At 35.0% G+C, this 17,271-nt stretch overlaps 1 protein-coding gene across 1 annotated transcript; it reads right to left on the bottom strand.

Moving 5' to 3' along the window:
• Nucleotides 1-342: 342 nt before the first annotated feature.
• LOC138328592 (calmodulin-2-like) lies at nucleotides 343-9,973 on the bottom strand. Its single transcript, XM_069275478.1, has 5 exons — nucleotides 9,676-9,973; nucleotides 8,117-8,144; nucleotides 6,858-7,001; nucleotides 3,355-3,597; nucleotides 343-826 (listed from the first exon to the last, which is right to left on the bottom strand). The coding sequence occupies exons 1-5, from the start codon at nucleotides 9,676-9,678 to the stop codon at nucleotides 801-803; spliced, it is 444 nt and encodes a 147-aa protein (XP_069131579.1). The 5' UTR covers nucleotides 9,679-9,973; the 3' UTR covers nucleotides 343-800.
• Between the last annotated feature and the right edge of the window lie 7,298 nt (nucleotides 9,974-17,271).

The following is a 17,271-nucleotide window of genomic DNA, read 5'->3' as shown; positions in this document are numbered from 1 at the left end:
GAATTATGATATCGAGCTTAATTGAGCCAAATGATTAATAAGAGCATGGACTCAATTTCAATATCTACTTTTTTCTATGGTTTGAAAAATAACTGTATAATAATCTTTTTTTTGTGTGTGTGTGTTTTCCATACCGGTACAAAACGTACAGTGTAAGTGCAATGTAACACGTACTTGATGTTAATACATAAGCCTCGGGTAATCTGCATATCAACAGAGTGTATTTCATCACAACTTTCGATTATCAATTTGTTTTTTATATTAAGTCAAACAGCATATTTGTAATTAATATGTATTCATATTTGATAAAATAATCAAATTAAATCAACAACAACAAATGCATCAGCTGGATACATTGACATCAATTTAATAAAAGTAAAAATGTTTGTGTAGTAACATACCAGTTATATACAATGATATTAGACATACGAGCTGTTGAATTTTGGTGGGTTTCTCTGTTGGTAGAAACAGATACATGTATTTAATATATGTATTGTCTTTAGATGGGTAGTTTTCTCCTTCAACATTGTGGCGATTATATCCCAACCTTGGACTATATCTTCTTTTTTTTAAATGTATGGATCATATCTTTACTATCCATATTTAGCAAAGACAGTGATGTTGTCGTTTAACATGTTACAAATTGTAAATGATTGACCTAAATCATGATTGTTTTATTTCGTCGTTTATCGTGTTTTTCATTCCTCAGCGATCCACCATTCTTCTGTGTGTGTTCCTGTATAAATTATCTTTGTTCTCATTGGCTGTTATGCGGTTGATGGTACTTAGTCAACAGATGATTACTTCGCCATAATTTTGCTAAATTCTGAAAAGAGAAAATTGAATATACAAATATAAAAGATAAATATATCGAGATAACATACGAGCTTAAAATTAAAACAAAAGGCGGTAGTCTCACAGATCTCAATATTCTCCCGTAGTAACATTCTTTATACTTCTTCTATATAGTAAATATATGTTGTTAAGCCTCTTCTTTGTCAATATATATGAATAACCATATGTATATGAAAAACCAACATTCATCTGTACAACGATATATTCTGAGAAATACTCAAACTTAGCAAGCATATCTGTATTGCATCATTATGTAAAGCATATTCTACTGTGTTGTATGACCTTGCCTTTGCCGTTTATACTAAATATACGTCACTATGACCAAGACTTATTCAGATTCAAAATGTTTATTTCATTAACAACAAAATAATAAGAAACATATTGCGATATTCTCATATACACCCATACACTCCACATATACTTCAATACACACTTATCTATCTCAAACTGTGTACAAGTAGAGAACGTTCTTGTTGGAGTGTACAAGTAGAGAACGCAGAAATCGATACGTCATCAACGTATGTGTATGACGTATCGACCCTGTTAGGCTTGGTCATGTGACTACTATCAGTAATACTAAGTGTAAGCTTTCTTTTGAGGCTAATATATTTTGCGATTATCGTTTCAAAGCATTTTCGCGGAGGTTAAGTTTCACAGATGTAAAATTGAAAGAAAATATCTTTGAAATTAATTGTATAAGAATAGTGGACGATTTTGATTTCGCAGAGATATACATGTAATTTCGCGAATTTACCTTGATCAAGAAATTCACGAAATAAGTCGCACACAAAAATTACAGTAACAACAGTATATCATATGGGACATCCGGTATTGGAGAACATTAGGCCTCATCATCCCCAAAACACAAAGCATAACAATGCACAACAGTAGCCTGAAAGACTCAAGATACAACTAAAAGGTAATACTAGTATATAGTAGTCATAAACTTTCAAAGTATAAAGAACATAGAAAATGACCTTCGGCTAGTCTTCCTCACATCCATATATTATATTTGAAATAGAGACTAGGTCAAGTGATAAAATTAACACCTATGAAATTGTTCTCCGTGTTAAGATGTCGTCCGTAGTAAGATCCCATGACGGAGTCCTCAGAGTAACAAACACCGCACTAAACCTTACCCACTTTGTCACCAGCAAAAAAGCGAATCTCATATCATGTATCACAAATATCCGCCAATGGAACAAGAAGTCTTTAGTTTTATGTCAATATACTGCATAGTTGCTAATATTCGCAGGTTTTTAATTTCGCTATGATTCGCGAAACCGTCCAAATTCGCTAAGTTTAATACCTCGTGAAATTTATCGAAATTATGGTTTTGCGTATTACAGACTGTCCGAAGTGTGTCGTTTGAATCACGCTTTCAAAGGCTTCTAAGATAATTCGCGGGAAAAACCGCGAGTAATGCTCAAACACTATTGCGCGAAAATTTACACACGCGAAACTTAACAATTATACAGTAGACCCCTCAATAGGCAGGTCTGACACACGACATATCGAGCTATATCCGACATCAGTGAACTTTGGAAACGACATAAGAACATCGTTGGACTTTGAAGTGGTTTCAATCTACCAGATATTGACTGGCGTATATACAAACATAACAAGCTCAAAAACATCCACAGATATAAACAAATAATTCTTAAAATGCCACCTGATATGTACCTACAGCAAATTGTTTTCCGACTTACTCGAGGAGTTAAGGTCCTTAATTTACTCTATTTACATCTCACCCTGGGGGCTTAACAGAGGCAAAATTTTACAACCTCTTGGAAACAATGGTCACGACCATGTATTAAGTGATCTTGTCATAAGAATATTTAGACAAAAAAACTAGAAACGAACATCTCAATTCATTTGCAGACTGGGGGCGGAAGTGATAGATGCGTTTCTATCCCGATTACAAACAATCGTCCATCTCTACACACATCATGTACCCTACATTGCTATCAACTTAACGTTACATGTAGTGAGTAAACATACCTTCAGATAAAGATCAACCAAGACCTACAGTGGGCAAACCACATCAATAATACCACTGTGAAGGCTACCTGCAATTTAGGCTTCTTGTGGAGAAGCATCAGTCACTGTGAATGCTCCAACAGATCGGATATCCAATCAAATCACGTTGGTCAAAGACTTGAAGCAGGTGCAACGCAAAGCCGGCCATTTTGTCTTTCACCAATGCCGTATTTGTATATTACATACTTATCTGACGTTGTGGGAAGGTAGTTATTGTAACGTCATCTGTTTGCTAGCGTAACGTCATACTTTTCAGAGAAAACGACGTGAGTTTCACTTTCAAAACAATGATGTCACATTAAGATACCTAACTGCAAGGAAGGTAACTCAATAATATGCAGAGACCAAATCCCACACACATGTCCCTATTTTATCAAACTAAGATCCGATTCCCTCCGTAAACTGTTGCTTTACCGAAGAACCTGGTATGTCCATAGAAAATTAAACAGAGGTTTTTACCTTTGTAGTCAATCTTCCCATCGTTGTTGACATCCGCTTCTTGTATCATCTCGTCAACTTCTTCCTCTGTGAGTTCATTTCCTAAATTTTTCATTGTGTATTGTAATTCCTTTGCACTTATAAAGCCATTTCCGTCTTTATCGAATACTTTAAACGCTTCTCTGAGTGCTTCCTCGGGATCCTGTTCCTCCTCTTTTCTTATCATCATTTTACAAAACTCTTCAAACTCGACGGTGCCATTACCTGGAAGAAGAAATAATATTTGTTTCAGAAAAAAATGCCTTTTTCTGGGAAAGAACAATGCATATGGTAATACTTAATGTGTAAAATTTATTGTGGAAAATTATTTTTAAAACTAACACATACTGTAGTCAGATTTGTCTATAAAATAACCTAGAGAGACAACTAAAGATCTATATAGCCAAGTACTCTACACAGGTCCAGAGGTGTTAAGTCATTGTTGACTGTTAAATAGGAATCATATCTGTGAATTTATCACTGTTCTGTTAGATTTATTCCGTCTTTGCATATTACAGGGTTAGCGCCCTTACGAGTAGGTATCGATTGTTACGCCATTATTTTGTGAGCGCCATTGACGCCGTTTCCTCCGGAAAGTATTATGTTACCCTCGCAAAAGACGTCAAAAAATGCCTACCCGCAAGGGCAGATAACTATAAAATATGCAAAAATAGAATTGTTCACGGGATTATATCGAGCAATACTTTTAACTCTAAATTCACTTAGCTGTAAACCAAGACGTTTTCGAGGCGAATAATGTTCGTGTTGTCCTGCAAAAGGACTTTTTATGTTGATTAAATTTTGCGATCTATTCTGTAAATTTTCTTTACCTGTATTTGATTTTTTCCGATGAAATATTTTCGATATTCTATATTGTTCGAGAAATTTATATCGTACACAAGAAAAGTTGCTTTGCAGTATACTATTGTGGTAACACTGTCTGGTTTTTTTATTATATTTTCAAAGAAATCCATCAACCTTGTTACTTTGTAGAATCTAACTATCATTGTCCATCTCGTTACATTGTAGGACTTACCATCATTGTCCAACTCATTACATTGTAGGACTTACCATCATGTCCATTCCAACTCATTACATTGTAGGACTTACCATCAGTGTCCATCTAGTTACATTGTAGGACTTACCATCAGTGTCCATCTTGTAACATTGTAGAACTTACCATCAGTGTCCATCTAGTTACATTGTAGGACTTACCATCAGTGTCCATCTTGTAACATTGTAGAACTTACCATCAGTGTCCATTTCGTTACATTGTAGGACTTACCATCAGTGTCCATTTCGTTACATTGTAGGACTTACCATCAGTGTCCATCTTGTAACATTGTAAATTGTAGAACTTACCATCAGTGTCCATTTCGTTACATTGTAGGACTTACCATCAGTCCATCTCGTTACATTGAAGGACATACCATCATTGTCAATCTCGTTACATTGTAGGACCTACCCATCAGTGTCCATCTCGTTACATTGCAGAAATAATCATCATTGTCCATCGCCTTACATTGTAGGACCTACCATCATTGTCCATCTCGTTACAAGGTAGGACCTACCATCATTGTCCATCTCGTTACATTGTAGGACTTTCCATCATTGTCATCTCGTTACATTGTAGGACTTACCATCAGTGTCCATCTAGTTACATTGTAGGACTTACCATCATTGTTCATTTCGTTACATTGCAGAAATTATCATCATTGTCCGTCTCGTTACATTGTAGGACTTACCATCAGTGTCCATCTCGTTACATTGTAGGTCTAATCATCATTGTCCATCTCGTTACATAGAAGGACTTACCATCCTTACCCAACTTGTTACATTGCAGAATATAACCATCATTGTCCATCTCGTTACATTAAAGGAGTTACCATTAGTGTCCATCTAAGTAAATAGTAGAACCTTCCATCTTTTCATGTCGTTACATAGTAGGACCTACCATCAATGTACACCTCGTTACATTGAAGACCGTACCATCATTGTCCATCTCGTTACATTGTAAGACTTACCATCATTGACCACCTCGTTAGATTGTATGACTTATCATCATTGTCCATGTCGTTACATTGTAGAAATGACCATAATTGTCCATCTCGTTACATTGCATAAATTATCATCATTGTCCATCTCGTTACATTGTATGACTTACCATCATTGTCCACCACGTTACATAATAGGACTTACCATCGGTGTCCATCTCGTTACATTGTAGGTCTTACCATCATAGTTCATCTCGTAACATTGTAGGACTTAGCATCAGTATCCATCTCGTAACATTTTAGGTCTTACCATTATTGTCCATCTCGTTACATTGTAGGACTTACCATCTATGTCCATCTCGTTACAAGGTAGGACTCACCGTCATTGTCCATCTCGTTAAATTGTAGGACTTACCATCAGTGTCCATCTCGTTACACAGAAGGACTTACCATCCGTACCCAACTTGTTACATTGTAGAATATAACCATCACTATAGTTACCATTAGAGTCCATCTAGTTAAATAGTAGAACCTACCATCTTTGTTCATGTCGTTACATAGTAGGACCTACCATCAATGTCCACCTCGTTACATTGAAGGCCGTACCATCATTGCCCAACTCGACACATTGTAGGACTTACCATCAATGTCCACCTCGTTACATTGTAGGACGTTCCATCATTGTCCACCGCGTTACATTGTAGAACTTTCAGTCATTGTGCGCCTAGTAACATTGTACGACCTACCATTAATGTCCATCTCGTTACATCTTGTTACATTGTAGGACTTACAATCAGTGTCCATTTTGTTACATTGTAGGACTTACCATCATTGTCCATCTCCTTACATTGTTGTATCTACCATCATTTTCCCTATCGTTACTTTGCAGGACGTACCATTAAAGTTCATGTCGTTACAGTATAGCACTTATCATGATTGCCCATTTCGTTACATTGTAGGACTTACCATCAGTGTCCACCACGTTACATTGAAGGTCTTACCATCATTGTCCATATCCTTAAATTGTTGGACTTACGATCAGTGTCCATCTAGTTATATAGTAAGACTTACCATCATTGTCGATATCCTTACATTGTTGGACTAACCATCAGTGTCCATCTAGTAACATAGTAGGACCTATCATCGTTGTCCATTTCGTTACATTTTATGACCTACCATTAGTGTCAATCTCGTAACATTGTATGACCTATCATCATTGTCCATCTCGTTACATTGTAGGACTGACCACCAATGTCCATAACCTTACATTGTAGGACGTACCATCATTGTCCACCTCGTTAAATTGTATGTCTTACCATCATTGTCCACCACGTTACATTGAAGGTCTTACCATCATTGTCGATATCCTTAAATTGTTGGACTTACGATCAGTGTCCATCTAGTTATATAGTAAGACTTACCATCATTGTCCATATCCTTACATTGTTGGACTTACGATCAGTGTCCATCTAGTTATGTAGTAAGACTTACCATTTTTGTCCACCTCCGCAATCATCTCTTTTACCTCATCTGTTGTGGGATTCTGGCCCAGTGACTGCATTACTGCCATCAATTCGTTAGTTGAAATATGACCATTCCCATCCTTGTCAAACAGAGCGAATGCCTCTCTGAAATCTACATCAGGCAATCATTTATCATTTAGTTTATTGTGTAATGTTAAAACTCAATAGTATCATCAACAAAGGGAGCTAACTCTCACTTAATAGTAAATATATCTTAAAATCACAGTTTTTGTATTAATATAGTACAGTTTATATCAATATGGACCCACCTGAATGTCCATAGACCATTTATAGACGTTTTAGGTGTCTTCTTCAAATCGAATATAGTATCAAGTAGAAAGATATACTATGCAGAATACAATTTTGATCTAGACTCCTAAAATGTCTATAAAAGGTCCATGGCTACTCTGTTGGGTCCAAATTGATATCAGCTGTAACTAATTCTCATATCCCTGTGGTCAATAAGGTGTAATAGTCGGAGGCCCATCCTCGATACTCCAGGGATTCCGATCACTTACGATATCTACACCCCTGGACTATCTCTTTGTAAAACTGAAGGCAGGTCAGGGTAAAATAAATCTGAACCAATCACATGCCAGCAAAATTCCTTTGAAGCCTACAGAGAAAGCGATGCCCACCTCCTTTCCTCCAAAGCCACAACCACAGTGTACCGTTATACCACTCTTTCGATGTACATCAAAGGACAAAATTGCCTGTTCTGCTCTGTTGCCTCCAGTTTTACTATTAAATAGTCCAATAGAGATCGTAAGTGATCGAAAGCCCTGGAGTATCGAGAAATGCTGCCATGTTGGTACACTTGTATAATGTTATTGCTTAATTTTCATTTTTTTTTTATTTACAGTACAGACCCTTTAAGCCCTGCTTGAAAAGAATTATCAAATATGTATATATATGCATCAAACAGTCTGAAGAGCTCCCTTGAATGGGGCGAAAGCGCTCACTAGTCAGTCGTTATTGTTTTTATTTCTTATGTATCTATATATATATCTGGTATAAGTATACACTTCGCGAAAATTTATGAGTTATCAAGGTTCGGGCGCCCTGTGATCATATGTACCGAATCTAAATATATTTACAGCATACATGTACATGTATTATACAATATATTCAAACAATGTGACGATTTGATTAATTTAATTAAATGACCACGAGGACTTATAAAAACTCCAGCTGTGTACAATGTATTGAAAATGATTGTTGACATACCATCCTTCTTTTCTTGAGTTAGACTTTCCTGAAACAAAGATATTACATAATATATAATTCAATTTTGCTTGTAACGAACATTTCTAATGTCTTAAAAATTTACTTTATCAACCCATAAAGGAAAAAAAATGGGGTCGCCGTTTTTAATGTTGCTTCTGGTTGACTGAGATAATAGCGTAGTAATTCCATAGACAAAAGCATCCCAAAAGGAATTTAGAACATTGAAGAGATTATCTTTAGGAAATTGAATTATAAGGATAAATGAATAGAATTTTTATGTTATGGAGATATAAAACAAACAATCTTACTGTACTTTCATCATAACTTTGCTTTAGAGTACACTCAGATTTTTGTGTATATATCGCCATAACATAAAAATCTATTCAAATTAGAGATCGATGAAATTTCATATGCGAGTATTATCTTATTGAAAATGACTTTGGGTAAACAGCAACGAAGAGAAAAGCTTGGAAGTCCAAAGCATTAAGTGTAGGACCGACACTCGGCCAGAGCCATCTCTGGACGTGTCAGGTTTGTTGGTGGAGGAAAGCCGGAGTGACCAGAGAAAATCCACCAACCAGCGGTCAGTACCTGGGGGGGAGGGTTGAAAGCCTTGGTAAGTAAATAAAAAGTTCGAAACGAATTTCATAATATCTTTTATGAATCAAACACATTATAGATCATTTACATCGCGTAAATGATTTCAACGTTAGCTGATGAAAGGAAGGGAAGTAACTTCGATAACCCCGACGAATTTGGAAGACTCTTTTCTAATTAATCCATTATATGTCATTACGTGCCGTATTATTAGTTTTTATTTAAATGCCTTCTGTAATCAATACGCTATAGTATAGCACTAAGTTAACCACGACAATACAACAAGTGTAGATAAGATGTGTTTACCAGTCGTCATTGGTACCCAGTCTCGACTACATGTTTACTATACTGTCATGTTGTTCTACAGAGAGGAGCATTGTTAGCTTAAACAGCATCAAATAAAAAGTAAATTGTATGTCACATGGAAACGCTACAACGTTATGTTAAATAGAATGTATATACATTTTATGTTTATAACATATATGACATATTTAGTCGAAATAAACCAGACAAATACAATATAAACACAAAAATAACATGTCTTTTAAATATCAGTATGATTCATGTCAAGTATTTAATGTAATAACCTAAAGTATGTGAAAACCTAAAGAAATCGGGTTTATCCATTTAATCCATTCATTAAACTGTCTGTTTATTCGTCCGTTTAAACTTCATTCGTCCTTTAGTCTTCAATCTGTTCGTTCATTCCTTTGTCTCATATTTCTTCCATTCACTGCCCGTTTGTTCATTTATGCATTGATCCATTCGCTTCATAACATATTGAATTTCTTCCAACGCGTTGGCACAAGCATTTCAAAATCAACTAACACATTTACAAGGATAGATATGCTACACTGTGACAATATTTGATGTTGTGGTGTATTTTGAAACATTTTGATTCGAGTGCAAGTGTTTAACACTGTATAAGCACGCTAATTAGTATAACAACTAAATATACGTACCATGGTCGTGAAGGAAGTGTGCAACGAAACCAGAAGACAGAGTAGGAATATCGTGTCGTCCGTCCGAGGTAAAAATAAACAGACTGTGTACTGCCGGTACAGGTTTAAATACCAATCTCAAATTCGTCTGAATGTTCCTATCTTTATAGAATGGTGTGAAACAGATGTGGTCTTGAATATCGCAATGTCGCATACACTGTAAGAACGAATTTAAGGCTCTGTTGAACAGTATTAGAAGTATTCGATCCCCATAGCCAGCCTTTGCGTACCCTCTTTTGTCGGTATTTAAAAGGAAATATATATAAAAACTATTGATTGAAAATACTTGTGCACAATCATAAATTGTGTATTGGTATATTGACTATGTTGTTATTTTACAATGACTGGTATAACACTGGTGACATTTCCCAACACCTATCAATAAAAAACTGGCGATAAAATCTGTTGTGTTCGTGAATAACAATACGCCATTGTCGACTCTTTTATAAAATGGCATGCATGCATGTCCGCTGTACATAGTGACTATTCTTGTTATAGTTCTTAGCCTCAATTTAAAACATTAATTAGCAGCACATCTTAAGATATTTATTAAACAAGTGTTCCTTTACAAGGGCGCAGCCCTTCGTGCCCGAAGGAAGCACTTCTAAGGTAACAACTACACGAAAATATAAGAAAAAACACAATCTTCAAAATTCAATCCTACACACTGACAGCTTCAGTTTGCGGTCACCATTTTTTCATACATGTAGGGAGGTTGTGCGTTGCTCCGGTACTGCTCTCTCCAGTAAATATATATTTAACTAATGCAAATGCATAACATGAATAACTAAACATTTTCTATTATTTTTTTTTAAATAATAGTAGATCTAATACCACTTTGAAAATTAAAAGCTATAGAATGCAGTCAAAATATCCACCAAGGCGAAGATGAGCACAAGGAATCATGACGTCACATAACGTCAACAAATGGCGCGAAATCAAAGGATTCGCATACGCGGTACTCCAGGCCTTGAATGGACACAGAGAAATCCGAATCTTTGAGTTCATTTCTTTGACTTTATGCTAGACATTTATTACCTCATATACTTCTAAAGTTTAAAGTGTGTCCTTTTATTTCTAAATTATGTCTTCTACATGAAATACAAAATAAAATAAACAAGTAGAGCTTCGCTTTTTCTATGCCGTGCATGATTCATATTAAAACATCTGGCTGCGCCCTTTAGGCCTTGCCTTCAGTCATAATATGAATTTAAGGCAAAGCCTCAGAAGAGCGCAGCTACATGTAAAAGATTATAACATCATAACTTTATATTGTCTATATTTTTCTATGAGATTAACAATAGAATATTTCACTGACATGCAAATACTATCGATAGTTAGAAAGAATTCAAAACAATCCAAATGGAATAGTTCGATATACACGTACTTCAATCTTGTTTTTATCAGATGCAGAGAAAACTTGGCAACATGCCATGCTATCAAAAATACGCGCGAATCTGTGCCGTCATCTTTGGCGTCAGGTTTTGTGACGTCAGTGCTGACGGTGCCGTGCGCTTGAGAACATACACAGTACCTATTGGACAACTACATTTATTGCGTTGTTCTTGTACATGTGTAAATTAAAACTACTTACAGTAATTTTAAAGCGTATACTGATAACACATTTAGTCTAGTACAGAAATTTCAAATCTCGTCGTGCTGATAACGAGAATTAAAAAAATGGCTGCCTACATGGAGGCGCGAGACCTTTCCCGCGGGACACAATTTCAAAGTCCAAGGGGTACTGGAGTGTATTGGAATCTACGAAGGCCGCGTAGAGCGAAGCTCTACTAACCATAACACACGTGTGAGTATATAGATTCCAATACATTCCAGTACCCCTTGGACTTTGAACTCGTGTCCCGCGGGAAAAGTCTCGCGCCTCCATGTAGGCAGCCATGTTTTAATTCTCGTTATCAGCACGGCGAGATTTGAAATTTGCTGTACTAGACGAAACGTGTCATCGGGATACGCTTTAAAATTACTTTAACTTACATATATACAAGAACAACGCAACAAATGTATTGGCCAAATATAATAATAGGGTACTCTGTATGTTCTCAAGCGCACGGCACCGTCAGCAGTGACGTCACAAAACCTGACGCCAAAGATGACGGCACTGTTTCCCGCGTATTTTTGATAACATGTGTTGCATATTTCCAAGTTTTCTCCGCATCTGATGAAAAGTAAATTGAACTATTGCATTTGGATTATATCGAATTTCCAACTATTGATATCCTGTGCATGTCAGTGAAATATATTTTATTGTTAATTTCGTAGAAAAATGTAAACAATATACAGTTATGATGTTATATAATCCTGTATTTACATGACATGGAGCTGCGCTCTTCTGAGGCTTTGCCTTAAATTCATATTAGAGCTTCGCTCTACGCGGCCTTCGGCCGCGCAGAGAGCTGCGCTCTTATTACACTATACTGGTGGAATTTTAATAAGAGTTATCCCCCTTCTGCTGATAACGAGCTCCATAAGCCGACTAATCACAACTTCGTAGTAATTTCCGTCAATCTTTCGGAAATAATATTTCCGAAGATTACCGGAAATTTCTCCGAGGGAACCAATTGATTACAACTACACAATTGTAGTTGCTAAAAAACGCAAAACATAGTTTTTTTTCTTTTAACTTAAGCTTTACATATGCACGTTAAAATTAGGTAAGCAACAACTTTCTTTATAGTAACAAAATCTGCTGAAAACAATGTTAAAATTCGTGTTGTGTAAATAACAGAATAGGAAGTCGGCTGCTTCAGTCTGAGTCAAGTAGTGGTGGTTAGACAAGCAAGATTGGCAATTTAGTAGGCATTAGTTCTTTTATTAAAGGTACATGAACCTTAAATAAGTCTTTCTGTATGCTTAGATATGGTTTTCAGATGTTTATTGAAAATTCTATTACAATGATTGGTTATCTAAAGCGACAGGAAAACATGGGAAATACCTACCTCAAAATTGATAAAAATAGACCGTCATATTCTATTTATTTATTGTTCTATGAACAACTTATTTAAGTTTCATGTCCCTTTAACATTTCATACGAATGGAAACCTATCCTTGTATGAAAACATTCAATCGCCAATTGGTACAGTGCAAATGTCAGTTCACGTAAATACAAAATTAGATTCTGGTCGGAATTTTAGGTGAGGTGGCGATGAGTTAGCGGATACTTAACAGCGGCGAAGTGTCTTACAAAAAAACCAGGATATACCCGGAATTGTAGATACACATTTAGTAAAAGTCTGAAATTAAGTTACATGTACATTCTTACAACGGAGATTAAGATAATATGCCACTGACTAACACAGTGTCACGTGGCGCTTCCTCAGATTTGAGATCAGCTACTGCGTATACATATACATGCAGGTTAATAAATTGATTTCTAATGAGTCATACGCATGCTGACCGGATCCGGATGAAACCAAATAACTATAATGATATTGCACTTCCGGTTCTCAATATCGGTATCATTTATCTTTTACATGTTTTTTTTTCTTATATAAAATAACATTATATTGAGTAAATATTTGCTGACGTCAATGTGTCAGTTTTCGTCTGTTCTCAGTGCAGGAAGTACAATAAACCTGTGGGAAAACCAGAATAGTTTGAGACTTGTACTAAATACAACATGCGTTATACATTAAGAGAATTAATCTAATTTATCGGCAATGTCTTAGATGAGTTAATGATACAATGTCAATTTATATTTCAGACGAGGTTTTTTTATTCCATCATTTTAGTGTTTAAGAACCAAAATGTTGATTAATATTATTATTAATCAATTTTGTTCGCGGATGCACGGTATAATGTAAAATTTCTATGTATGTTGGAAATCTCGATTCATCATGCACTAAAGGGATCTTAAATCACTAGCAGGCATAAGGCGAAATATCTTATTTACTATAAATGATAAGATTAATGAAATTATATCAGTTATTAGTCTTAATCAAACTGATTTTGTTGAATCAATTTTCAAATAAGTGTTCCCTATCTAATTCGAATGAATAATCTCCCCTAATGAAACACTGTATTGTGAAATATGTGTATTGGACATTCGTCTGACAGAAATAGCTATAAATATATATCTTAAGTTGTAGGTAATGTGCTTGTGAAATTAAACCAGACTCCAACATAGAAGTGTTTTGTTTTCGTATAAATCAAGGTATACGCAAGGGTCAGTGCTTACGCACACTGTTTTAACACAAAAGTATTTCTCACAAACAGGATAATGTTACGTAAACTCGATATTATACCCGAACAGTGCATATTGTATACATGCAAGAGCGTGGTCTTGATATCAGAATTAACCATAAGTCAATTTGTATAAAGTCATTCTCAAGTTTCTTCATCGTGAAATTTCCAACTCACAGTCCATGTATGCGTACATGCATATATGTGTGACGAACATATTTCGCTATTACATTGCTAAAGGTCGCGATATGGATGATTCAATTCAATATAACATTTTCTGTAAATTAACATTATTCGCGTCATAACTTGACGAAAATTTTGACATGTTTTTAGTAATCTATTGAAATGAATGGATGGATTTTTAAAATTTCTTAAAAGTTAAATATTATCTCTATATCTGTATATCGCCTCAGACTTAAATATTTACATTTTCACTGCAATCCTACTATGTAACCTTACCAAGAGCAGTTGGCAGTCATATAGACTATAAACTTCAATCGCTTATTATAACGTCATTATCATTGTGACGTCACAATTGGCGTGCCAGCGATCACGGAAAACGGCTGTTCAAATGGCTGTTTTATCCTTGACGATAACGAATGATTAATTAAGGATTTACTTGAATAAAGTAAATTGTTTAGCCAATGAAAATGCTCGTAACAAGCAAATTTGAATTATTTCATTATAGATGCAAATTCCTTTGGTATGTCAACATAAAATTGTAGCCAAATGTAAATATAACCATTGACCGTCTTTCAGTTGGCATTCATAGCCAATATGAATGCCAACTGGACAGAGGCAAATCCAACGTGAAGCGCTAGTGCGCTTCATGGAATTTGCCTCTGTCCAGTTGGCATTCATATTGGCTATGAATACCATCTAAAAGACGTTCAATGCTTTAAATGATCTCTTAAAAGGGTTACTACTCTTTGTTCAATCCATTATTAGAAATGAATGTAATCAGAGAGCACTTTTAAATATGATTGAGTTTGCAATTTCAATGTTTTATGTCTCGAAACATTAGGTGCGATGTATTTCCTAAAACGTTCAAGCACATAATGTTCAAACCTTTAATAGTAGAAATTCAATTCACAAGAACTACACTAAAATGTCCATTAAGGCCTAGGGATTCTACGTACTACATTTGTATTTCAAAAAATGTCTCTTAAAAGATTATTTTGTTTATATGTCTTAGCAAGATAATTAATTTATTATTATTTTGAGTTACAAAACAATGTGCTGATGGTGTGAAGCCGGTATGTTCAGATCGAGCAGGGCTGCACAATGATATGACGACACAATTATCACAATTATCATTTCTAAATGCAGGTTACTTTAAATCGAAAAATTACCATGGTAAGAACGCTTTAAAATCGTTAAAATACATCGTAAAACTCATCTTAGGCATTCTAAATCGTAATTTACCCGTAGGAGACACCCCCACCAACCCCCCAAACACCAAGATCTCGCGCTTTCGGGCGCTCGCAAAATCATCAGAATACATTGTAAAACTCATCTCAGCCATTCTAAATCGTAATATTTTTCCCGGGGTTGACCCCCAGACCCCAAAATCTCGCGCCTTCGGCGCTCACACACTAATTTGGCCAATTTGCGTATTCGTTTCCTATTAGCGACCCACTGTCTATAAATGTGTACAAGGATTATATTTAATGATATATATTAAAAAAGTATATAAAGTACATATGGTTGTGTATTGAATTAATCTCCTCCTGTTGGTGCGGCGCGGGGGTGGGGTTACAAAATATTGAGGACCTTTGATCCCCCCCCCCCCCTCCATTACGTTTCATCTTCCTACGACACTGATATGAATGGAGCATTTATTGATAAATAGCGTAAAAATCTCTGTGATTATGAGTGTATTTTGTAGAGCCTTTAATCAATGGTAATGTGAAATCCCAGTGCTTATAAGCAGAAACCTATATTATTTCTATTAGAAAACTAATTATATACTAATGTTTTTTATGAAATGTAAAATTTGTATTTCACGCATACATTTATACTTGTATAACGTGTGAAGTATTAATTGTAAACCTGCGGGTGTGCATATATGTAGATGTCGAATTATCATTTATATAATTTATGTGTAAACTGTATAAAGAATGTTAGTAATATGTTATTGATATCTTGTGTCATTTTAATTTATTTTCGTACATGAATACCACACAGATAATTATTTTTACAAAATAATTAAGTTTTAAAATGTTTAATAAATATGTATATATAGACTATTACTGATTACCAGCTCCCTGTCTCCTTAACTTTAAGGAATTCCTTAACATGAAAATCATCATAGAAAAGTATAATTATCAAAGCTGAAAAAATGTATTAAGTTAAGGAGACTTCCTTAACACCTTCAAATTTCAAGTTATGGAATTCATTTTAAGGGAACTGGGTCCAGGTATATATACTTGATAACATTTGACTCGAAACATTTGGCAACTTAAGCATCCGTGCCAGTATACATGTACATACGTGATAATATATATACATGTACAATGTATAATAGGTACATTAGCGTATATATCTTTCGATAGCATTGCCATATATAAAGTAGTTTCATTCATGATCAGTTATTCTCATTTTATCTGGAGTCTATCAACTTATATGTGTACGTCCATGTATTAAGAAGTCGTATGTATCCCGCTCATAGTCACACTAGATATTAATGGTATAAGGCCTGTCGATAAAATCACAACTTTGTGTTAATGCTGTACTATTACAACTTAAGTATTTACAGTAAAGTATTCCATTTTCGTTTGTAGCCTACAGGTGTACGTTCAAGGTAAACTAAATAGAAATTTAAAATGTTTATTGAGAAACAAAAATGTTTCAGCCATGTTCCTACAACGGTGTATTTTAAACCTTTTACAAAAGATTTTACGGGAAATCTGATACGATTTTGTCGTAAAACACGAATATTAACAACTTTTAAATATCAAAAGATTCGGTTGATGGACCCGGGGCATAGCGGCTACTGCATGTGTATACAACATATTATATCGTGACTCCAAAGATCTAAAGTCCTGATTTGTTTTGTCTTATGAATTATATATATTCACTAAGAATTCTTTACACATGGGTACATTTTATGTTAAATATATGTTATTATTAGCGTGAAAATAAGACATAATGAGAAAAATGGATCTTTGATTTCCAATTAAATGTTTTTCGCTTAATCGGCATATTTGCTATTCAAGAAAATAGTTTTGTGTTATGTTGATGGATGTTTTTCACGCATGTGTCGACATGCATAATGTAATTGTTTTGTTTGTTGTTTGTTTGTTTGTTTGTTTGATTATTTTAACGTACTATTAACAGCCAGGGTCATGTAAATTG

The sequence above is a fragment of the Argopecten irradians genome, chromosome 7, assembly GCF_041381155.1.
Source record: "Argopecten irradians isolate NY chromosome 7, Ai_NY, whole genome shotgun sequence".
NCBI classification, from domain to species: domain Eukaryota; kingdom Metazoa; phylum Mollusca; class Bivalvia; order Pectinida; family Pectinidae; genus Argopecten; species Argopecten irradians.
Note: the sequence above shows the minus strand (reverse complement) of the source record. Positions and strands in the feature narration are given on the sequence as shown.

What these genes read in the sequence shown, in the direction of transcription:
- LOC138328592 (XM_069275478.1), bottom strand. An exon ending in TGCGGAGGTGGACAAAAATG is followed by an intron (nt 3,598 to 6,857) that starts GTAAGTCTTACT and finishes TTCTTCTTCCAG; the next exon opens with GTAATGGCACCGTCGAGTTT. An exon ending in TGGGAAGATTGACTACAAAG is followed by an intron (nt 827 to 3,354) that starts GTAAAAACCTCT and finishes TTCTCTTTTCAG; the next exon opens with AATTTAGCAAAATTATGGCG.